Raw genomic sequence first — 24,917 nt, forward strand, 5'->3', positions numbered from 1 at the left:
CAATCAGAGGCCTGCCCCGCTGGACTGATATTGTCTGTACTAATGTCTTGGGTCATTCCACCACTTCCTCCCACTTGCATGTTGGGAGGAAAACAATAGTCTAGAGAGTGTGCGTTGTGAGAGCACAGTGTGTCAACACCGTTGCCCATATAAAACACACACACCCACACACTCTTTTAGACTAATATAGCACTCAAATTTTGGTGTATCATGGATTTCCCTCACTTCCCAATTAAATGTATCATAAAGACATTACACCTCTGTTCAATGACCGTCGTTCACTGTTTAGATGGCCTCTTTTATTCCTCTCTCAAACTGGGTGACTCATGCTATGTACTCTCAACTCTGTGGCCCTCTGCCCACAGAGGTCTGAGACATCTTCCAGAAGTGTGACATTATTTTCGAGAGATTTGATTGGCCAGTGATTGAGATTTCAGACCTTTTGATCTCTAATCTGGAACAGGTTAGGTTTGCAGCATAAATTACAATATCGATGTAGCCCAGTAAGAAGTGAAGCACCGTCATAGTACAGAAAATCCCAAGAGATATCTGAATAAGGTGAAATCTGTTTACAGCTCTGTTTTCATCAGATTTTGTTTTGGTTTTACATGAACAACAATATGGGGACGAGAACCCAGAATGCCTTTTGATTTCCAAGCTCTTTAGGTCTGTAGATTATGTGTTATTACCTTTTTGGAGGATTTTATGTTGCCTATGCCTTGATTAATGCATTGAGTAATTTCACAAAAGCTCACTATCTGCAAAGCTAAAGGCCTATTCAAATGGATACCAACACGGGATAATAAATTGTGACAATTTGCTTAATCATCTCAGGGATTTTGATGACAGTGGAAACACAGCATCAGATGAAGCAACATATTAGTGCTCAGACATTCTAGTCCCTAAAACTAGAAATTCGGTAGCTTTTGTTCCAACTATGTTTTATTTTGTGCTCTTTAAAACTAACATGATAAAAGTACATCTTTAATAAGTACACTAGAGCATAAGAAGATACCTTAGTATAGCTGTTCATATAGTCTAATGTTATGGCACACAGATACAGTGGGGCAAAAAAGTATTTAGTCAGCCACCGATTGTGCAAGTTCCCCCACCTAAAATGACGACAGAGGTCAGTAATTTGCACCAGAGGTACACTTCAACTGTGAGAGACAGAATGTGAAAAAAAAAATCCATGAATCCACATGGTAGGATTTGTAAAGAATTTATTCGTAAATAAGGGTGGAAAATAAGTATTTGGTCAATAACAAAAATACAACTCAATACTTTGTAACATAACCTTTGTTGGCAATAACAGAGGTCAAACGTTTACTATCGGTCTTTACCAGGTTTGCACACACAGTAGCTGGTATTTTGGCCCATTCCTCCATGCAGATCTTCTCGAGAGCAGTGATGTTTTGGGGCTGTCGCCGAGCAACACGGACTTTCAACTCCCGCCACAGATTTTCTATGGGGTTGAGGTCTGGAGACTGGCTAGGCCACTCCAGGACTTTCAAATGCTTCTTACGGAGCCACTCCTTTGTTGCCCGGGCGGTGTGTTTTGGATCATTGTCATGTTGGAAGACCCAGCCTCGTTTCATCTTCAAAGTTCTCACTGATGGAAGGAGGTTTTGGCTCAAAATCTCACGATACATGGCCCCATTCATTCTGTCCTTAACACGGATCAGTCGTCCTGTCCCCTTGGCAGAAAAACAGCCCCATAGCATGATGTTTCCACCCCCATGCTTCACAGTAGGTATGGTGTTCTTGGGATGCAACTCAGTATTCTTCTTCCTCCAAACACGACGAGTTGAGTTTATACCAAAAAGTTCTACTTTGGTTTCATCTGACCACATGACATTCTCCCAATCCTCTGCTGTATCATCCATGTGCTCTCTGGCAAACTTCAGACGGGCCTGGACATGCACTGGCTTCAGCAGCGGAACACGTCTGGCACTGCGGGATTTGATTCCCTGTCGTTGTAGTGTGTTACTGATGGTGACCTTTGTTACTTTGGTCCCAGCTCTCTGCAGGTCATTCACCAGGTCCCCCCGTGTGGTTCTGGGATCTTTGCTCACCGTTCTCATGATCATTTTGACCCCACGGGATGAGATCTTGCGTGGAGCCCCAGATCGAGGGAGATTATCAGTGGTCTTGTATGTCTTCCATTTTCTGATGATTGCTCCCACAGTTGATTTTTTCACACCAAGCTGCTTGCCTATTGTAGATTCACTCTTCCCAGTCTGGTGCAGGTCTACAATACTTTTCCTGGTGTCCTTCGAAAGCTCTTTGGTCTTGGCCATGGCGGAGTTTGGAGTCTGACTGTTTGAGGCTGTGGACAGGTGTCTTTTATACAGATGATGAGTTCAAACAGGTGCCATTCATACAGGTAACGAGTGGGGGACAGAAAAGCTTCTTACAGAAGACGTTTCAGGTCTGTGAGAGCCAGAGATTTTCCTTGTTTGAGGTGACCAAATACTTATTTTCCACCCTGATTTACGAATAAATTCTTTACAAATCCTACCATGTGAATTCATGGATTTTTTTTTCACATTCTGTCTCTCACAGTTGAAGTGTACCTCTGGTGCAAATTACTGACCTCTGTCATCATTTTAAGTGGGGGAACTTGCACAATCGGTGGCTGACTAAATACTTTTTTGCCCCACTGTATATTGCTATGTCTGGCCTATTCACTTGTTATTTGGCTGCTGCAAAGGATTAGGTTGCTCCCTGTTCTCCCACTCCACCCATCCATGGAAAACAATCATCAAAATCAGAGGCAGCCGATCCAAGACCGCTGTCCCTTGAAAGGGCCCACAGTCCGTGTCCAGTCGTTATCTTCTCTGACAGACTGGCTGGTAGGGAACCAACTTCAGGGTTAGTGAGGGGGCGGAAGGTATCTCTAATGTCAAACAGTTGAGCTACAGCACCATAAGGGTCTGTTTAGGGCTAAATGTGGTGGAGGGAAACAGTATCGCAATCTTAGCCCTTCCTATATGCCCCATGGTATCTCCCACTAATGCTTACCAGATGGAGCTGAAGATGGGGAAAGTGCTGCTGATGACTGACAGAATAATTTATGTTCAGATGGAATTTTATACAGTCATGTACAGGGATATCACTAACTTTAATGAGAAACCACACGAGTCAGAGGTGGTTGCTTCATACTTTCCATCATGTGTCCTGTATCTAAAAGTTATCAACTGACTAATGCACAGGCTCTTGTGTGCAGGCTTACACTACTGTTGGTCGCAGTCACAATTCTACAGCTTTTGTTTTAGTAATGAAAAATCCTAATTCTGTGACATATCTCTGACTGAAATGTTTTCATCAAACTCATTTTAATATTAGACAAAGACAACCCAAGTAAATACAATATGGGGCTTGGGTGGGTGCCATTCTGTGCTTCAGGGGTGTGCCTGGTTCCCTGGTTGTTCCTGCTGGTGTGCTTTCTGGATCTGTTCACTGTCCCTGGACTCTTGTGGTGCTAATGGGTCCTCTTCCGGGCTGACCATGCTGCCTGGGACGTGCTGTCTAGACTCTAAATCACTAGTTGTCACCTACCTGCATGTTTGTGACTCAGCAGTGTTCACTACAGTTTGGTCTTCACTCTTGGTTGTGGCCACTGGGAGTTTCTGGTCACATGTGGATTTTCATCACTGCTCTGTGTTCTGATGTTTGGACTCTGGTAACCTTGATCCAAGTGGGGGTGTGATTCCAACATAAATCACCAGACTTCCTGTTGTTGTTTCTGCTTGTTTCTTCATCTGTGCTCTGTGTTCTGTTTCTGAGTTTCATTGTGGTGCATTTATCCGTCATAGATGTGAAATAGACATCAGGTATAGGATACTGGGGAAGATGACATGCATATGTTCACATATTTTTAAGAACTAATGATGTGACAGAGGACCTGCATCTGATGGTACATATGACATGTCAGTTGGCTTCTTGTTTCAGGGCACTTGTAAGCACTTTCCTTACTCCTTGATTTATTAGTAAGGTGTAGAAATACATTTAGAAATATACGTGAATGTTTCCCTTTCTGTTTAACTGTGACCATAACTATTCAAGTCTGTTATTGTTGCTTGTTTTGGGTCAGTAAATTTGTCACAGCTATCAAAACCAATTAAGTAACTGGTTATATAGTACTGATTGTGTGTGCCATAAATATCATGCTAGCTGACAGTTTACAGTAAGTTCACTGTACAGTTGTTGACTGATTTTCACTGTCTTTTTGGAGACATGCCCATCCAGGAATTAAAATAAGCATCAGATGAGTGTAACAGGCCATCTGGGCCCCGACTGATGTCAAAACTGGCAGTGACCCAGGGCCTCGGGCCCCACAGGGAGGGTGTCAGTAAGGTCGAGCACTGGAGCTTTTTTTCCCCTTCCTGTGCTTCTATGACATCTTCCTGTCAGGGGGAACAAAGGCCGCTGGGAGCCATTTATCGAGCTCCACAGAGCTCTACAGTTATCAGATAAGCTCACACAGCAGCTTCTAATTAGGTTTTAGCACTGACTGGTGGAGAGAAATGGAGGGTTGGGATGCTTTATGCAAGTGTGCAGTTATTTGTGCTGCCCCCAAGGACTGCAATAACTTTCTTTCAGAGGGGTGTACCTCCAAACATCACTTCGAGACTTAGAGGATTCAGTTTAGTCATATAATAAATCAAGATTAACTTTGAGTTCTACTATATGCACTACTATATGTGGGAATGAAAACTTAAAAAAATGCTGTCTACATGCAAGAATGCTACATGTGGTGTCATAAGGGGACCAAGGGCATGTGGTCAGAAATATAAACCAGACAAAACCACTTGAAAACTAGTTAAAAATTCAGATTATAGACAAATCTCCTGTTTTCACAGATTAGGATTGTTAAAATTGTCTACAGTAACAATCTGCTGGCAACATTTAGCATTCTTGCACAAGATGCAACTGTGAGACAAATTGCAGTTTACTCATACAGACATTGTTTTTAGATTATTTAGCGCAAAATAAAGAACTCAGGGAATGTTGGAGCAAAACAAACCACAGCACTGTTAGGAATTCATTTTTCAAAACTTAAAAATGTGAAAAAGCGTTTAGTTTAGGCTATATTTGAAAAATATAGCCTTGATTTGTAATTAGAAGCAAATGGCATTGCAATTTAGACTCTCCAAATATCCCAAATCCACTACACTGCAAGTCTATAAGTTAGCAACAAACCAAATACTGTAAATGGTATTTCTGGTATAGCACAGTCTTTCTATGCTGAAAGTGTTTCGGCCTTAGTATCATGGGAATAAACAAGCCTACATAGATTTGTATAGATCTTACTATTGTTTAATTAGAACCTAGAACAAACAACACAAAAACCACAACAAATGTGTTTCAGACCCTAAAAAATTCTTACAATCTTCATTTTTGGTTATTATTAAGCTAATCTTAATTGTTATTCTAGCTGACATTTTAAAAAGCTCTAAAAATGTTCCCGAGTCTGACTCGTATTAAACAGGAACTCTTTGTGGCTGCACTGATATAACACAATCATTATAGAACAGCCGCGGCGATCAAGATGTACGAATTGTACAAGATATATTAGCTTGGCACAAAAGCCTAGAAGGATTCATCATATAACTACTGCAAAAGCAAAACTGTTGTTTTTACATACTGATTTTGTACAAAACAACAAGGATCTAACAGTGAGGTGACTTTAAATTACTTTTGGAATGAGCCAGACTATTTGTTTCCTTTTCACTGTCAGATGCTTCTTTTACAGACTGTTGTGTTTATTAAACTTCTACTGTAGCTCTAAGCAAGAACACAAGTACAGTTAGGTCCATATATATCTGGACACTGACACAAGTTTAGCTTTTGTACCTGTTTACTGAAACATATTCCAGTTATAGTTATATAATGGACATAATGTGTATCCACATTCAAACTGGATGAAGGGTTTAGGAGTTTCAGCTCCTAAACCCTTCATCCAGGGGTTTTGCTCCCTCTTTTTAAGGGGAGCAAAAGTAATTGGACGCTTGACTCAAAACAGTTATTTCATGGACAGGTGTGGGCAATTTCTTTGTTATGTCATTATCAGGTAAGCATTTAAAAGGCTTGGAGTTGGTTTGAGTTGTGGTGCTTGCATTTGGAAGGTTTTGCTGTGAACAGACAACATGCGGTCAAAGGAGCTCACCATGCAGGTGAAACAAGTCATCCTTAAGTTGTGAAAACAGCAAAAAAAAACATCTGAGAAATTGGTACAATATTAGGAGTGGCAAAATCTGCAGTTTGGTACTTCCTGAGAAAGAAAGAAAGAAAGCACTGGTGAACAGTGGTAGATGATCACAGAACAGTTTCCACGGTGATGAGAAACCCCTACAGCCAACCAAGTGAGCAACAGTCTCCAGGAGGGTTAGGCGTATCGACATTCAAGTGTACTGTAAAGAAAAGACTGCATAAACGTAAATACAGAGAGTTCACTGCAAGCCACTCATAAGCCTCAAGAATTTGCTAAGACAGTGTCATATGACGGTGTTTCATAATATAGATGGACAATGACCCAAACAAACAGCCAAATCAACCCAGGAGTTTATTAAAGCAAAGAAGTGGAATATTCTTGAATGGCCAAGTCACCTGATCTTAGCCCAACAGAGCATTTCACTTGCTGAAGACTAAACTTCAGACACAAAGGCTCACAAACAGACAGCAACTGAAAGCCGCTGCAGTAACAGCCTTAAAGCATTAAAAAGGAGGAAGCCCAACATCTGAGTTCATACATGAGTTCAAGACTTCAGGCTGTCATTGCCAGCAAAGGGTTTTCATACAAGTGTTAGAAATGAACATTTTATTTTCAGTTATTCAATCTGTCCTGTTGCTTTTGAGCATCTGAAATTAAGGGATTGTTTCCAGATTGCTTTGGTTCCTCACATTTTTACGCAATTTTTTCAACCCATTGAATAAAAGCTGCAGGTCTGCATTTCAACTCCATCTGAGTTTTTTCATTTCAAATTCATTGTGGTGATGTAGGGAACAACAATTAGAAAAAAGTTCTCTCTGTTTAAATATTTATGGACCTAACTGTAAGAATATTTACCAAACAAAAAAAGAACAATCTAATCTTTTAACATACATACAAACTAATCTGCTTGCAGACTTGCAGATTGAGTACCATAATCCATCACAGTGGACACTTTTATTCTCACGACATTGTCTGAGGTTACACAGTTATACTATGCAGATTTTTCCAGTCAATATGCAGGCATTTATCCTTCAACCCTGTAAAAAGGTGTACTCCCATCAGCCTCTTCATGTGGCCAGAGCGCTGCTCTTCTGATGTAATCCACAACATTAACATTCAGCAGCAGCTGTGTTTGTCTGCACACAGGGTGGTAGGTGATATTAGCCGTGACTGATAAACACCACATGTGAATCCCAACTAAAATGATATACTACCAAAGTGGAGTTATGCACAGATCAGTCCTTAGATTTCTTTATTTGTGTAGACCCTGCCTCCAAATTTGCAAAACTGTGAATGGAGCATAGGTCATGTAAACAAATTAGGCCTTTTTTTCTCATAGGAGACTACAAACGTTTATGAAGAAACTTGAAGCTCTACCACCAAAATTCAATCTTTGTCTCTTCTTCTAGTCCATGGATAAACTTGTGCAGTTCTTGATATTTCCATCAAGAAGTGATTACTTCTTGATGGAAATATCAAGAACTGCCTTGGTGGGCCTTGAATGGAATTTCATGGTTATCACTACGAGCGCATCTAAAAAGCTTTTTTTTCTTCTTCTGGTCTGTTTGTATGCAATTTTTATTTATTAAAAAAAAAGTTGCCAAAGAGAAACAAAGGACAACAATGTAAATGTGACATGCAATTAAACCACTTCTGATGAAATGAGTTGATCATGGATTCTTGCATGATAACCAGTTAGCCTTTTTCTGCTTTGGGCTCTATTGTATTGGCTGGGGGCCTGAATGAACAAAACTATAAAGACGTTACCACTACAGGTCTGTAACAAGTAGAGAAATGTTGACATTGTTTATTTATTTATTGCTTAAACTCAGTTTATTTACTTACATTGAGTGAACCTACCCAGGAAACAAATTGTAAGCTTTGTTCAGCTTTGTTATAGACCAACCTATTTCAAAATATGGCAAATATTGTCTCACAAAAACAGTTTCTGTGCATCACCAATAAAAAAAAAACCTTTAACAGGCCATGCAAAGGGGACCTTTAATGATCTCATCACATGCTTATTGCTATGTTGGCAGAAAAATGCAAGAGAGCCATGCCTATGTAAAAATAAATTTAATCTCAAAGTAGATAAAAACATGTAGATAAAATCATTGCCTCTCAGATATCTTCTCTGACACTCCAGAAACTATTCAGGTGCATAGATCTATTTGAGAGAAAAGCTTCACACAAACATCTTGAGGACCAGCACCAAAGTGTTTGTGAATGTTCATTAGACCAGACCAAACCATTGTTTTTGTTTGTTTGTTTGTTTTCTTTTGTTTTTAATCACAAATAGGAATGACATCAGTAACATTTGTGCATGATAAAACCCATATTTGTAAATTGGAACCAGTAAAAAACACTGATGATATGTTTTATTGCTCCGTGCAATAATCAATCAGTCAATTAGCTTGACAGGTAATAGTGGTATAACAGATGACATGTAATCATGTATTCTGATATATCTTTAAATTATCCCAAATTATATTTAAAAACTGTGCAATTATACTAACATTTTCATGGATTACTTGACATTTTTATTATGTTCTTTATGATATTTCCAGGAACTTAAGACTACTTTGGATGGACTACTCTTTGAATCAGCAGCATCTTTTTCTACTCAATAGTTAAAGCACTGGTTATTATCATCAGTGTGGTAAGGCTCAACAGTTTCATTGTAAGTGCAATTTGATATGAGTCACTGTAAATGCTGAGTATGCAAAGTGAATTGTACTTGTACTGAAAATGTTTAAAGTACAAAACAAAGTACTCTTGGACACAGAGTTCTAGGATGTTACAGATTTAAAGTATTCTCCATTTTTTGTTTTGTTTTGGTTCATAGCTTCCAACTATTAGTAATCATACTTTAGGTGAGTGATCCAAAGTGCTGTACATAAGTGTAACCCCATCATGGATCTAGGGTTAGTATGGATTTCTGTTCCCCTAACATGTAAGAGCTGTTCATCTAATGTATGTATGTAAGTAACCTTCTTAGTGCTGCTCACTTTGTATGTCACAATGTTATAATTTCAGATTATTTATCCACTATACCCCAAACAGTAACAATTTGTGTACTGGATTTCTGGCAACTGCTGGAGACATACAGGTAGTTCACTTGGCAATCCTCCTGTCTCACTAAATAACCAGACAAAGCTTCACAAAGTAAGAGGACTGCTGTAGTGCTGAGATGCTTCAAGTCTCTAGGAATATCTGCTGGGAGGAAGAAAAAAAATCCCACACTGCTCCAGTTTAGACACTTTCATCGTCGACTTAGCTGTCTCACACTGTTTCCATGCATTTTCACACAGTCTCGTCTGTCCTTCACCTGTGAACAAAGATGAATAATCACCTTCAGTTTCAGTACCGTCATCATCTCTGCGCACCCATGGAAAGTAACTCATTGCACTCAGGATCGTTGCAATTACACAGTTGTGATATGACACTTATAAATGATTAGATTTTTCACAAACACGGTTGTCAGTGTAAAAATGCGTTATATGCTTTACACTAAAGTCTCTAAATTAATCTCTCAAATTATTTGCAAAATAACAGAATTTAAAAAAATCACTCATTAGAATTCATTAAAGCACATTGTCAGGTCTACACTACCTGAAAACAATATTCAACAATTAATATACTGGGGTTTTTTACTAGCTATTTTTTAAGCTGTGCTTACCAATCTGACCAAAGCTCTTTTCTGAATTTGTCATTTTCGTATTTCCTCATCTGTCGATAAAAGCGGACACGTCGTAAGTTCTAAGTGCACATGTCTTCTGAAGTGTTTGTTTATCAGAAAGTCCAGCACGGTGTGTATCCATCGTGTATGTTTCTCATAAATATTGGAACCTTTTGGAATTAGCAACGCCCATAATTGCATCCTTCCTTATGTCCTGCTGCAGGAATGGTGCAGGAATTGTAAATAGATTTTCACCCCGAATAGAAGCTGTATTCCACAGAACGCGGATTTAGTGAGACTGGTTTTAATAATATAAGCTATACGTGTGCGCATCGGTCGAGGCAGAAAGTATAGAACATAATAAATGTAGTGTCGTGTATGCTGGTGAGCTGAGAATCTTCTGAGTATGTTACCCCTTTGCGCTGGTTGCTGAGGCAGAATGTGCAGATAGTCCGGGGCTGTTTGCCCTGCCCACCCCCCTTCACTTCTCTGTACACAGCACTCAGGCACGGCTGTTCGCCCTCTCTTCCGTCTCCTACCACCAGCACGTTGGCCAGGTGAGAAATATAGCTGGATGCCAGGCGCAGCGTCTCGATTTTGGAGAGTTTTCTGTCCACCGGCTCGGTGGGGATGAGCGTCCGCAGCGCCGTGAAGGCTGTGTTGACGTTCTGGGTCCGGTGTCTCTCTCTGGCGTTGGCAACGTTCCGCTGTCCGACTACAACTCCACCGGACTCCCGCCCGTACCCCTGATCGGTGCTGCCGTCACTCTCGCTGCGGTTCCCTTCCTCGTCGTCCGACATCAAGGTTAGGTCCGCGGGGTAAGAGAAAGGGTGCGTGGAGACGGGTCTCAGCATAGTGAAAGCCATTACTCAAAGGCAGGCGGGGAAATCAATCCCTTATATTCAAGTGGAAAACAGCGGCATGGAGACAAGAGTCGTGCGTAAAAGTTGCAGTAGCTCCAAGCCAACAGACTTCCCCAATACGTTCTGACACCCTCCTCCTGTGTGATAGTCAGCGTGACAGGCAGGGCTCTTATACAGTATACAGTAGTCTGCCAGCTTTACGTGAGGGGTGGAGCAGATGCAGACACTTCCATTTCCCCAAATGTTCGTTCTTAAAGTCTGGTGTTCATTTGATGATATGTGTAACACAAATGGACGCGTCACATGGAGAGTGTAGAGCAAAAAGGCACAAAAGAAGATAACAAATCTCGATTGTGCCGATCGTTAAAATAAAAACAAATCTGATCTGGTCTTTATCTGTCTGCTACTGGAGATTAGGGTCGTTTTAGACCGTATGGTACGTTGTTTGAAATAACACTGAGCAAAGATGTAAATTAGTCAATATAACAATATCTCAGCAAGCCACAACATGAAACAGCTGGTTACACAAATGCCCTGAGCCTTAAGTATCATTCTGAATGTCTCCCTTCTGCTATACACAGGTCATGTGACATGACACTGTCTGCGAGTTAAATAAATAAATACATGTATCATTATCTGCGAACCATTTGAAGGTTAAATGGGGGAAAATACACCCCACTCAAAAACATGAGGACAGGGCTGTGCTTTTTCAGTATTTTTGATGATATTCAAGATTCTTTGATGATTTTTAGAACATATGAGATCCTCAAATAATGTTCACTGTATGGTCGTTTCTATAAACCTCAGGTAGTTAAACAGTTTTCTTGTAAACAAAGGTTCTTTTTTAGTAGCAGTAGAGTCCAAAAAGGTGTCGTACATAAAGTCCACAATATTTGTCACATTTAAGTGAAAGTTATTAATAATAACACAATAGCATCATTAACAGATAAAACGAATGCAGTCACAATGTCAGTTTGAAACACCTATCAATGCAGTGCACAAACTGCACTTTCCACATTGCCCATAAAACAAAATGAACAACTTTGAGCTTTATAAGTTAAATGAAGGGAGGATACACTAGTAACAGACTTCTCTCATCATTAGACTCAATGAGCAACAACAATTAAGCAGCTGAACAGTCATAATATTGCATTATTACAATCATACAGGGGCGGAAACATTTAATTTACCATTTAAATGCATTTATTTAATTGACAAATTAAATAAATGTATCTATAACTTGTAACAAAGGATTTGAATGTTAGTACATTGCTGCTTCATATAAATAAAGAAGCTGAATTTATGTTTTATGGTTGACAGTAAACAGTCTGTACAGACTTTAGAGGACCATTGTAGAGGTATTCTCCACCACTATCATCCAAGGCACCATGAGAATGGTTGTCTTTTAGAAATACAACTGTCTGAAATTACCTGTGACTGGTGACACGGTGTAAATGCAGTTATATATAGCTAGCGAACATCTCATCAGCTCAGCACTTTGGAATTTCCTCTTAAATTTTGAACTTCCTTTCAAGTTCTTTGTCTCTTCAGCCAAAGTTGCTCCAGCTTGTCTAATTTCGTTTAGGTGTAGAAATCCCATGAGGCCAGCAATTACAAGAGGATGTGAAATAAACAACAAAGCTTTCACATAACGACAACTTTTAAGTGTTTTAATGTATTTTGATTGACTGTTGATCAGCTGATCAGCGCAAGAAACCACTGAAACATTTTTACAAGAATGGCAGAAACTCATTGTCTTCATAAGAACTGATGTATAACATGCATCCATATCACCTGTGTTCTCTCAGATTTTAAAAACAACACAGTCAGCACAATTGCTGGCTCATGTCCTTAGAGCGCCAATGTGATTAGTGGCTCTACAGTTGTCCTATTAAAGTTTGTCTAATGGGTTAAGTGTTGTGGGTAAATAAACACTCAGCAGATGCTGGAGGTGATCAAGCCTGAACCTTTCCCCAAATGGTTTCCAGATTGACTGGTGCTGTTAGGATTTAAGTAAGCAGGGAGGGGTTGACTGAGTGTCATCAAAGGGCCTGTTTTTACAAACACAATCCCCCAAGACATCAAACCTGGACACTGCAAGTCCTGACCCCCGGGGGCCCCCAGCTCAGCTGCACCAACAATACCACGACCTACACGGAACCTGGTCCCACTCATAAAGCGGGACACCACAGTGTTTTACCATGCTCTGCCAGCCGGCAACACGACCCCACTGCATTTTCTCTCCTTTCACAGTCTGGAACCATAAATTCTTCACCCCACCTGCCCCCAAACCCCTCACCTCCTACATCAACTTAAAGGAATGCCATTAAATGTCTGTTGAGGTGATTAAGGTTGCAAAGCTAGTAGGTTGGATATGTGTCAGGAAAGATGCGAAAAGTGTAGTTAGTAACAGCTTCTTTTAGGTAATGCAGGTATTACAGGATAATCCGACCGATGTGACATTATCTATATAAATGATCTGCTTTCCTGGCTGATTATTAATATTCAGTTTTTAATAATGGCATTAATTAGAGTGAATTCATCATTCTGCTGTTCTGTGTGTTAGTTAGGTAGTGGGTGAGCGACCTGGATGTCACTCTGAAAACAAAAGTTCTATCATGAATTGAATACCTTGATGGTCCTCACCCCACCTTTCCCAATTTACTATTTTTGTTTGTCCAGACAGGTTTCAGTAGATACAACTTTTGAGTTTTTATGGAGTTGTTTTTGTGCTAGAACCTGGTTGTTTGAGCTGTTAGTAGACTCTGTTTTAAAACTAACTTTAGTTAGTTTGCTACCTAGTTTTTAGCTAGTGGGGACTGGATGAAAGCACTCATGCAAGTTGCTCCAAAAGCATCATAACCTATTCATGTTGTTGCTTTTATAGTTTAGGGTTAGTCATGTGTTCTTTACATGGAAATCACTGTGCAGGCCCTAAGAAGCAATCTGAAGAGTCTCAGAAGGTCTGATTTTTGCAGTTGTGTTACCGTCTATTGATTAATGACACCTGCTGAACATTCCTGCACATGGTACCTTACCTACCCTAAAAGTATGTGTGAATAAGCTGTTTTTCCATTGTCAGCACTTATTTTGTATAGAATAGAGAGCTTATGAAGCTCAGCATTGACAGCTTTCAACACCCACAGCACACAGCCTTTTTACTATTCTCATAGCACCTTCAGGTGAAAATAGTTCAACTTTTGGAAAAATACTGCACGTTACACATGTCACTTCCATCTGCATTTCCAACACAAAACCTGCTGCATATGGATGTAGAGCCTAATTATGAAGCTTTTGTCTGTGCTGATAAACCCATCATCAGCTAGCACTTGTCTACAGAAAGGTTTTAGCCCTTTTTCAAAGTCTTGGTTTAGCAGCAAGTTTAAACTGTTGTTCCATGCTAGCTAGAGAAGGCAAAAAAAACTCTCTTGCTAAATCCAAAACATGTCCACCAAAAAATCTTCCCAGTACAAACAGCAACAGAGCAAAAAAAGGTAGAGTGAATAAGTGGATCTAAACACAAATGATAAAAGCTGAAAATCACACTTGGTCTGGGTTTTCTCTAACAGAGTCAAGTGTAATTGAATTAAGCTTTAAATCAAATTTCTGTTTTCATTTGCATTTTACACACGATCACAGCGTTCTGCAGTTCTTCAGGTTGTATTTTGACCACTTTAATTCCACTCTACTTTAAGAGAGTGGAATTAAATAGAAATATCTTATGATTCCTTTAGTTCTACTGTCATGGAGCTTTTTCCCACATTAATAACATCACCATACCAGACAAGAAATATTCAGTGATGCTTTAAGAATTGATGTCAACATTCTGAAATGGTATGACATGATGAATGAAAAAGACATACTTAAGCACTTATTTGTCAGTTTCTTGTGTTTTTATCAAACAAAGGAAGCAAGCATTATACCTTGACTGTTCCCATCATAAATATACACCAACAGGAAAGTGTTATTTCATTTTAAATATAGTTTACACATTTAAATAAAAATAAAAGCAATTCAGGTTTTCCAAGCAGTAAATTCCCTTTTATACCTCCTGGTGTATAAAGTGGAGTGACGAGAGAACAAGATCTGTCGGCATTAACGCTGTGGTGTCTCCTGTGAGGGAATCTGCTGGGAAAAACTGCAGTCAGATACCTTGACTCATCGGAAACAGCTGCACTGGAGGGAGAAGAGCCTGCTCAGCCAGCTGCAACCTGCTGCAAAGGGACATTTATGTGTGCTTGTGCTTTTGTATGCATGTGTTTGTGCTTTATTAAAGGGAATACAGCAGAGACTGGTAGGGGTGGCAGAAGGTTAAGAGTATGGAGGAGCCGCAGCAACAGCTTTTACTGGAGTTTAATGTTCATGAAAAGAGCATCTCCAGTGTCTTTATAAAGAACTACTGTGAACCTGGAAGAGCTCCAAAGCAATAACAGTGATCTTCTGAAGTCATTGTTCTAATAATGTTGCATTTGCACAGAAACCAAATGTCTGTCTTGTCTCTCACATATCAACAATCATCAGAACTGCCCAAATTGTGTTGGGTTTTTTTTTTTCTTCTTTTGATGTGAAAACGTAGAGCAGCTGCTTGTAACACACAATATTGAACTAAATTTCATCTTTAACATGATAGAACCAATGTGAGTAGCAGTACACTAAAATCAATATTTTGTCATAAATCAAAAGAAATATCAAGTTTTGATCATTGTACTTTAACTTAACATTTCAATTGTTATCTTTATTTTCTTTTGTGTCGTATGTACAGAATAATTATGTAAGTGCAAAATTTCCCTTAAATAGCTGACTTTGAAATATATGCAGATAATTAAACCTGAGAATAACCTCAAATAAATTGCAAGTCCACAAAGTTTGAACTGTCTGCTATGAGTTCAAAATGGAAAAGGAAACCTTAATATTTTTTGGCAAACATGCTCACAGACATATGATTTTCCACCACACTAAGTGTTCTTCCCGTACTGTCACTTTGCTTGCATCCAAAGACCCAGCGCTCAATACAAACCACTGATGTAAAGGATTTCTCTGTTTTTAAATTCCTATTTGAAATTTGAAACGAGTGTTAAAACGGAGACCGAGGTTGCAAAAGCAATTAAATATTTTTAGACTTTTTAGAATATGGCTGCCATTTAAGACTGGCTGCAGATTGCTTTATGCACTTTTCAGTTTCCAGTTTTTGCATAAACTGCTCGTTCACAAGCAAAATCTACAACACTCAATGATGACATATTGAACAAATAAAGTTTTGGCTAAGCAATGACTTCACATCATTGCCACGCTCCTAAAAAAAATGAACACTGTACATTTTGACAGATTCTAAAGTTCATTTCTGAACACTTGGATCTGATGTTGTGGTTTCGCTTAGAGTTTCAGGCTTACAAACACACAGAGCATCTAGGCAGAACTGTAAGGTCCCTGCTTTGTAAACCATCACCTGGGCAAGCACCATTTTCTATTTGGGTGATCAACATGTAAAATTCCTTACAGCAGAACTCAAATTGGATCCTGACTGGTAACATTTGGAACTTAAAGCAAAACAGTGTTTAAAAAGGGATCAATCCTGCAGACAAGAACGATCTACTACTTCTGCTCTTATGGTAATTCTGTGGTTTACTACTAGTGTCTACAGTTCAGTCAGAAACAGGGAGAAACCTTTTTAGTCAAATAATGCAACAACTCTCTTCTAGTGCTATGAGATCTCCGTTTTTGGTGTGCTATATAATAACACTGACCCCCTGCAAATAACAAACAGGTCTCTGGGAATGTGGATGTTAACAGCTTAAAGAATTCTGTATTCTTTATCACCACAGTACTGACTAATGTAGCTGTTGAAACCATCAGTTAATCCAGACAGTGACTATGTAATACATTCATCATCCAGCTGTCTCCTTGGATAAAATAGTCAGCACTTCTCATGCGAACAAAGGCTACTGTAAACCCTCTCTCCCAGTATGGAAGCAACAGGATTATCTTTCATTTGACCTTTGGTGTGACCTCCAGATAAGACACAGGCCATCCTCCTCCAACGACTCCACTTTCACACTCACATTTCCCCTCTTTTCTCTCTGATTATCTTACATGCCTCATGACAGTTTAAGCAAGCAAGACAGGTGTGGAGGTGAAGTCAGTAAAAGTTCAACAAATATAAGCAGATGCATTTTGCTCACCTCTTGTTTTGAAGATGACATCATTGTTAGAAATTGGTCCCGAGTTCCAGTACCGTAAAGAAGTAGTTTTTCCTTGAACTTGAGAGTAGAAGAACTAGGAGTGTCATCATTTCCCACGGGATCCCTCAAGGATCCTAAATAGGCAGAACATCAAATCAACCCCTTGCCATACAGGAATTTGACTCACACGCAGTGATTCTTGTGGAGAATCTCACTGCTGGCTGCAATACCATGCTGAGCTCCAGCCCAGCTGGTTTCCTCCAAAGCCACTTGGGACCTCTGAGCAAAGGCTTGCACGGGTCACCAGAGTTTATCGCACCAGAGTGATCTAAAAGTTGGCTATTAAACCTTGTCTTACAGTACATGATGTAAGTGATATGGCTTCAGATCTGACAAAGGGGGCTATAAAAAGAGCTGTTTTGGCCTTGAGGTCAGTCACCTGCTCAGGACACAGTGGTCATATCTTCCATGTTGATTGGCAAGCAGTTCTGACCTGCAGTGGTGCTCTACTCCTTTGTCTGCAGTGGAATGCATTCTTATGTTTACCAACATGTACTGCACATAGTCTTGTTCCGAGACTAAAAAACAAAACTACAGGGCAATGTACTTGCATTTATAGAGCACTTTTCTTACTGACCATATAAAAGCTTTAGATTTTCACCACACAACACTTCACTCAGTACACTTCATCTAGCTCTTATCAGCCACTTTTAAACCACACAAATTAACCTAAAGTGCTTATCTTTGAACTGTGGGGGGACAAGCTATACACAAATGGGGTCAGGGTTTTAACCAGGAGCTTTCTTTTTGCAAGTAAACAGTGCTCACCACTGTACACCATGACTCACAGTTAAATGAGAAATATTTTTATTTTGCTAGATTTGTTTGCAGTGAGTTTTTCCATTGTGTCAATCATTTTGCTTTCTATATAAATAAGGCCAGCAAGCCATCCAAATCCAAACATTCAAAATGTCATGAAGCCGAGAAGGGAAATCTTTCAGTGTGAAAGGAAATATTTTTCACACATGGGCGTTTTTACCGTGGCCATCATGTAAGATTCATTATTTTGCCGGTCGTGGCTTATAAATGACAAATTATAGAGCAAAATTCTTCTTTTTTTTTTCAGTTTTAAATTTGGAATTGGAATTTTGAAATTTTGTTGCTTTATAAATTCACCGGTTGATATAGATGTCTATATGGGTATGTGGTCTGTGTTTAAACATGTATACATAAATAACTTGAATATGCGTTTTAAATGGTAGCCATCAGGTCTCATAATAGCCATCTCGAGTCTGTGGTCTACTGAGATACATACTTGCATTTCCCTTGGGAAGTTGGCGGCCCCAGGACAGCTCTGTCTCGTCTAAACCAAGAGCCCAGTTCTCACGACACCTGACCCAGAGCACATCCTGTGACCATACTGCAGTGTTTTGCTGTATGATCTATGAAGGAAGGGTAAATAGTACACATCATCATGGGCACTTCTGACAAACATTGTTCATTCCTGAATGTAGCTCTTAATCCTCATGATAACCATACAGGCCTAACACTTCCATCAGTGTGGAGGCCAGCATGTGGCTGTGTAGTGTTTATGTGTTTTTCCTCCCTCTGCTGGTCATTAGAAGAAGAACAACTCTGAAATTGTCCTTTTCTTTTTAGGTTTATGTATGCAGTCTCTCAGGGATCACATCATCTAAGGACATAAGCCACAAAGATCCGACTAAACCAGCAGCAGATGTTCAGACCAAGAAATTATCAACCTGTGTGAGTCGATCAGAGACAGCAGAATAAATGCGAGTGGTTGGAAGACAAGACATATTTCTGTTACTTATTTCTGTATTCTTTATAAAATGTGACATGAACAAATTTTTAAAGTGCAAAATCACTTCTTAGTTCAACTGAAACTCTGAGATATTCCTTATGTAATGTGTCAAAAGGGTCCACATGAAAAATAACTGGATCTGTTTGTCAGGAAGTTTAGAATTAGAATTAGGAAACATAAATGTCAGGATTACAGTTCCATTTCTAATGGTCAACAAATAAATCTGTTTACCAGTGCCAGGTAAAGAGTAAGTATTATTTATTATTACACTTAAACATGCTTATTTATGTTTTACATGGCTTTTATTTTAGCTAAATTTATTTCTTTTCTTTTCTTTTAATTTGTTTTTTCTGGGGGGGCGGGGGGGGGGGGGGGGGGGGATCTTTTCAGCACCGTAGCAAGGCTGACAAAGAGTAGAGGCTCTGTTGAACAAAACATTCCTTTAATTTTGACCTGTAATGACTTTTAACCATTAGAAAGAAATACTCACAAACAATCAATATATAGCTACTTTCTGTACCACTGATATCTCTTTCAACTCTTTGTCTCAGAGTTAAATTCAGTGAAAGAGCCTTCAACGTGTTCATTAGACCCCATTCCTATAAGTCTCCTCAAAGATGTCCTATCATTAGTTAATCAGACTTAATTAATCATTAATCTATCTCTATTACTGGGCTACTTACCACAGGTGGCAGTATTTTTAAAACATTACTTTTAAAAAAGCCATCACTTGATCCAGCTGCAGGTATTGCAGGTACTGCGCAGCAGTGGTTTGAGTCATATCTATCTAATAGACTCCAATTTGTTCATGTAAATGGGGAGTCTTCTTAACACACTAAAATTAATTATGGAGTTCCACAGGGTTCAGTGCTAGGACCAGTTCTGTTTACATTATACATGCTTCCCTTAATATCAGAAGGCATAGCATGCTTTTTTTTTCACTGCTATACAACCGATACCTAGCTTTATCTGTCTGTGAAGCCAGATGTCAGACACCAATAAGTTAAACTGTAGAAATGTCTTAAAGACACAAAGAGCTGGATGACTTTTAATTTTATACTTAATTTGGATGGCATTACCTTGGCCTCCATTAACACTGTGCCAAGAATTACCTGAAAGGCCTTCAGTTGATCCAAAATGCTGCAACAAGAGTACTCAGAGGGACTAGAAAGAGAGAGCAGATTTCTCTCATACTCACTTCCCTTCATTGGCTTCCTGTTAAATCCAGAATTTAATTTAAAATCCTTCTCCTCACATACAGGGTCTTAAATAATCAGGCCCCATCTTATCTTAATGATGTGATAGTACCATATCATCCCAATAGAGCACTTCATTCTGAGACTGCAGGCTTACTTGTGTTTTACTAGGGTATTTTAAAGGTAGAAAGCCTCAGCTTTCAGGCCCTCTTCTGCTTAAGTTATGCTTAAAGCTTTCCTTTTTGACAAAGAATATACTCTTTGCTGTAGCTTTTTGTAGGGTTTGACTCTTAGTAGCATGCTTCATTTTGTTTCTCTGTGTGAAGTTGTTTCCAGTTTGCTTGTGTTTCATTTTATTTTATTTACTTTATGTTAGGGCTAGATCAGGTGACCCTGAATACTCAGCAATAGGCTTGGGCTCTAAGGGAGTTTTTTCCTCCCCATTCATGCCAAGTGCTTGCTCTTAGGGAGTTATCTTACTCTGTATTATTGTAGGGTCTTTACCACGCAATATAAAGTGCACAGAGGCAACTGTTGTTGAAATTGGGTGCTGTATAAATTGAATTGAATTGAACTGACTGCTGTACTGTGCCTGGAACCTTGCATACTGCAAGGTTCTCCAGCCTGTGGGTAAACTTACTTCACTAACTGATATGACAACAGACTCTTTGGCACTTTATGACCTGACTGTCACTCTATTTGAACTGAGTAGATGTAACAGTTATTGACACAAGTGAGGCCATTTAAGCAGGTATACTGTTAGATGGCACAATGTTGGACCTGCAGAGTTCAAATGAACATGTTGTCACGGTTCTGGGTCATTTGACACAGCATGTCGGTTTCTTGTATTTTGGTATTTATCTGTATAATGGTCGATGTTCTGATTCTTTAGTTATCCTGTTTTGAATATTATAATCTATGTTTCAGTTTATTCTGGTTTAGGGTTTTGTTTTCAGGTTGTGTTCTTGTGTTTAATGTAGGTTTAGTTCAGTGTCAAGTCAGCGTCCTTGTGAAGTGCTTCTTGTTTCCTGTTTTATTGTGTAGGTCCATGTCTCATGTGAGTGTATTCAGTTTGCTTCCCCTGTCTCATCTTGTCAATTACTTCCAGCTGTGTTCACCACCTGTGTGTAATCTCCCTGTGTTCTTCTGTGTGTATTTAAGTCGTGTCTGCTCGCGTGCTAGTTGCTGGTCTGTCTGTCAATCAGTTTCATCTGTTTGTTCTCCCTGCTATCTAACTTCATGTTCCTCCGCTCACCCATGTTCATGTTTAGTAGTTTAGTTTTTCCCAGTTCAGGTTATCTTTAGTTCTGTTTCACATTTTCACCTTGTGTTTTATTTTTACAGTAACTCTCCCTCACACCTCCATGAGTGCCTGCGCTTGGATTTAATTTCTCCACACGGCTCATCCCATTCGCCATAACACATGTTTTGTATTTGCATATACCCACAGACATGAGCAAAGGGAAGTTACTCACTGGTTTTTATTGTCATCACCAAATCGATCAGACAGGCAAATATACTATATCAGAGTATACTTTGGCTTTTGTTCTCATCAAATCCAGCACCTGGCTTCTTAAACATGTTAAATTGACAAATACATTAACCCATAATAAATAAATAATCTTCAAATTGGCAAATAAATAGTTAAATAAGTTAATAAATATGCAAATACATTATGCAAGTAACCAAGCCATCTGAGATAAATTAAGAGCTTGGTGATATATCAAATGATAGTGATGTGTAAATTATTGCAATTTATAAAAAGAATATAAAATATTTTGCATTTGTAATCAACACTGAGATTTTTTATGAAATTTTCTACATGTTTCCTGAAGAATTTACTGTGAGGTTATTGCTTATGTCAAAAGGCAGGATTTTGATACATGCATTTGAAAAGTCTGAGAAGTCGCGAGCCGTCGTCTGACTTAGATATTTGAACTAGAAAAAAAACATATAAAGAAGAAAGGATTTTCCTTTCAGTCCTCAGAGCTGCAGTCACCCTCTGTTGACTGCCCTTTGAAGCAGGCCGACTCGTAATGCTTGTTCAGGTAGGATTTGAGCGCGAAGCTTTTACGACAACGTTTGCAGGAGTAGTGTTTGAACGCTGAGTGCGTCTGCATGTGGGCACGCAGATTGGAGCGGTCAGCAAAGGCTTTGCCACAGTGAGCGCAGGCAAACGGTTTCTCCCCAGTGTGAGACCTCATGTGACCCTGCAGGAGCCAAGGCCGGCTGAAAGCTTTGCCACACACCTTGCACTCGTGCTTCATGTCATGGGTCAGCATGTGCATGGCCAGAGCCGGCATAGACACATAAACTTTGTGGCAGGTAGGACATTTCCTGGCCTGCTGGCTGTCCAGACTTCGGTGAGTCTGCTTGTGCCTACTCAGATTGGAGGATGTGGCGTACGACTTGCCACACTCGCTGCACACGTGACGTCCTTTGGATTCCCCTTTGGCGGGGCTGCAATCTGTTGAGCTGCTTCCCTCGCTGCTGTCCAAATGGCTCCCTTCCATGTGAGAACATCTCTGTTTAGGCCTCCGGCGCGAGCGACCATCAGAGATGAGAAAGCCACTGATTGTGCACGCCTCCGTTTCAGGGCTACTGCCGTCCGACTCAACTGTGGTGCTAGAAACGGGGCTGTCCGGATCTTCCATGTCGTGGTCAGAGAACTCTTCCCCGCTGCTGCCCCCTGGGGAGTACAGGGGCCCTGCTGTGAGCCCAGTCTGCTCATGACTTGACTCCTTTGTGCGCTTAAACACTGACGGGATGATGTAATCCTGGATGTACCCTGGGAAAGAAAATACATATTTAATATAGACTCTAGAATTACTACATGGAAAAGAAAAGTGCCTTCTTACCCCAACCTCAATATGAAATCTATTCAGGAAACTATTTGTAAGTGCCAGCTTTAGCAAGCTCTAAGACTGAAATATTAATGAATCTGTGATGCACCTTTCTGATTCAGTCGATATTCTCAGTGGCTCCATTGAGAGCAATCACAAAGTTAAATAAATGAAAACACAATGTGCTGACTCTGAATCAAGAGTCAGGCACGTATAGTGCAAGCCAGCCTGGACCTTCTTGTCAGAGTGCTGCAGCTGCAGCAGCAGCAATCTGTCTAAATGTGTTTTGGAAGAAGGAACGGGTGGGGAGGGATGATCAAAACAGAGCATCTATGCAGTGAATCCCCTCAATCACTAAATCGTTTTAATCAGATCATTCCCCATCTGTGATGTTTGTGAGAGTGTTCATGAGTATGGTAATGGGGAGACTGAGTGACAGGTGGGGGTCTGCAATTTGGCAAAGAGGGAAGGGAGGGTTGGAGAGTGTTTTGTGGGTATGGTGGGGGTTGGTGGGGGTTCTGATCTTAGCAGCAGTCAGTGGTATATTGCCACACACACAAACACACACAAACACACACAAAATGGAACACAAAGGGAAGCAGACAGCTGGCATCCTAAATCTGAGGACAAATTATTCAACTCTAACACAAGACATGTGATGTTGGTTGTGGGTGAAAAGGGGGGAGGGGGTAAATCCACTCAAAGAATACTTTTTTATTTCTTAAATCTAAACACACAACATATTGTTCTCACACCCAGCCTCTGTAGAAATCCCACAGGTGAAAATCTCCTCTGCCAGTGCACAGCTCAAGTTTCACTTTATTGAATTACCTGCAGCACTCTCTATTTTCCAGTCAATACCCATCCTCTAAAAACCCTGTTCCATAACCTCTCACTGCTCCACATATGGATTGTGTTGCTGCAATCCTACTCCCTCTGGCTATCCAACATCCTGCAGGATCAGATGGAGAGAGATGGAGAGATGAATGGGCAGGTGGGGGGGGGGGGGTGATAAGAGGAGAGTCAAGGGCAACGGCACCATCTAAGGACACGACAATCCCACGTGGCTATCTGCTTTCGTCTGAGTTTTTATCTTTATTTTCTTGTTGGACCTGAGAAATGTCTGCATCAGTGTCTCCGCGCGTGCACGGCTCATCATTCACTTACACAATAGTATTAAAGCCAAAGGCTACTGTGTGATCTGGTCTGAGTATTAAGCCGATTTAGCCAGCATGACCTGAATACTATTTAGCATCTGCCGAGTTAGAAAACAAAAGTCCAGAGCCATTTGAAGTAGGTGGGTGAGCACTGGCTGTAGGGTTTTGGGGGTTTCCAAAAGTGATTATATAGGAAGCACGACGTAGCCCCTTTGTGTATAAATCCCTGTTTATTATTTGTTTGAGGAATAATTTTTTGCCTCTTCCTCCTTGTGAGGAAAACCATGTGAAACACTTTGTGCAGACAAATCAGTCTACAACCTACACAGCAAAGTAGAAAACGCAACTCAGAGAGACATTTACTCACTGTTTTCACTCAGATGCACGGCCAAGTTGGTGGATGACTCAGTGATGGCATGTGTCACGGTGTAAGAGTCATCCCAGTGCTGCTCCTGCTGCTGATGTTGATGATGATAGTAGTGGTTGGAAGAGGAGAAATCGTGAATCTTTGGCAGTTTCACCAAAAAGGAGCGTGGCATTTTTATTTTCCCCTGATGAAAAAGTGATCTAAACCTCCTAGAATAAAACGCAAACACGCAGTTGAACAGGAAAAATAAGAAAAACTACGCTTCCAGGTGGCCTTCTTGGAAAGGCCAATCAGCTGAGGATGCTGGAAAAAAATCTTTTTGGAAATTATTCAACGCCAAAAGAGAAAGAGAAAAGAGCAGCAAAGACAGAGCATAGCACAGAGTGGATGGAGAGGAAGACAGAAAGTGGTGAGGGTGAGACAGAGGCACACATACAGAGAAAGAGAGAGAGAGAGAGATGTCTGGACTAGCTGAGCTCAGCACTCTGCAGTCTTTTATACATGGCCCACGAGCCCCAAAGATCAGGTGGTGCTTTGGAAGAGGGAGCTGCTTAGCATTAATCCATCAAACATCCCAAGGGACACACGTCAAAT

The 24,917-nt window shown here is 40.2% G+C and overlaps 2 protein-coding genes across 2 annotated transcripts; both read right to left on the minus strand.

Annotated features, from left to right (window-relative positions):
- Window positions 1–8,041: 8,041 nt before the first annotated feature.
- LOC147329811 (transcription factor 15-like) lies at window positions 8,042–10,942 on the minus strand. Its single transcript, XM_086294144.1, has 2 exons — window positions 10,310–10,942; window positions 8,042–9,545 (listed from the first exon to the last, which is right to left on the minus strand). The coding sequence occupies exons 1-2, from the start codon at window positions 10,760–10,762 to the stop codon at window positions 9,480–9,482; spliced, it is 519 nt and encodes a 172-aa protein (XP_086150270.1). The 5' UTR covers window positions 10,763–10,942; the 3' UTR covers window positions 8,042–9,479.
- A 10,492-nt stretch (window positions 10,943–21,434) lies between these two features.
- LOC147329812 (transcriptional repressor scratch 1-like) lies at window positions 21,435–24,850 on the minus strand. Its single transcript, XM_086294145.1, has 2 exons — window positions 24,324–24,850; window positions 21,435–22,744 (listed from the first exon to the last, which is right to left on the minus strand). Exons 1-2 carry the CDS (start codon window positions 24,493–24,495, stop codon window positions 21,933–21,935), a joined length of 984 nt encoding a protein of 327 aa, XP_086150271.1. The 5' UTR covers window positions 24,496–24,850; the 3' UTR covers window positions 21,435–21,932.
- Between the last annotated feature and the right edge of the window lie 67 nt (window positions 24,851–24,917).

This window comes from Aulonocara sp. 'chitande type north' Nkhata Bay, linkage group LG5 (genome assembly GCF_057382095.1).
Source record: "Aulonocara sp. 'chitande type north' Nkhata Bay isolate Kocher_YH1m ecotype deep benthic linkage group LG5, A_spYH_male_GT1.1, whole genome shotgun sequence".
In the NCBI taxonomy this organism is placed as follows: Eukaryota; Metazoa; Chordata; class Actinopteri; order Cichliformes; family Cichlidae; genus Aulonocara; species Aulonocara sp. 'chitande type north' Nkhata Bay.

Excerpts from the sequence above, each read along its gene's own strand:
- LOC147329812 (XM_086294145.1), bottom strand. The coding sequence starts at position 24,495 with ATGCCACGCTCCTTTTTGGTGAAACTGCCAAAGATTCACGATTTCTCC. Across the intron at positions 22,745-24,323 it reads CGTGCATCTGAGTGAAAACA|GGTACATCCAGGATTACATC; the intron begins GTGAGTAAATGT and ends TTTCTTTCCCAG.
- LOC147329811 (XM_086294144.1), bottom strand. The coding sequence starts at position 10,762 with ATGGCTTTCACTATGCTGAGACCCGTCTCCACGCACCCTTTCTCTTAC. Across the intron at positions 9,546-10,309 it reads TCAGCAACCAGCGCAAAGGG|GTGAAGGACAGACGAGACTG; the intron begins GTAACATACTCA and ends CTTTGTTCACAG.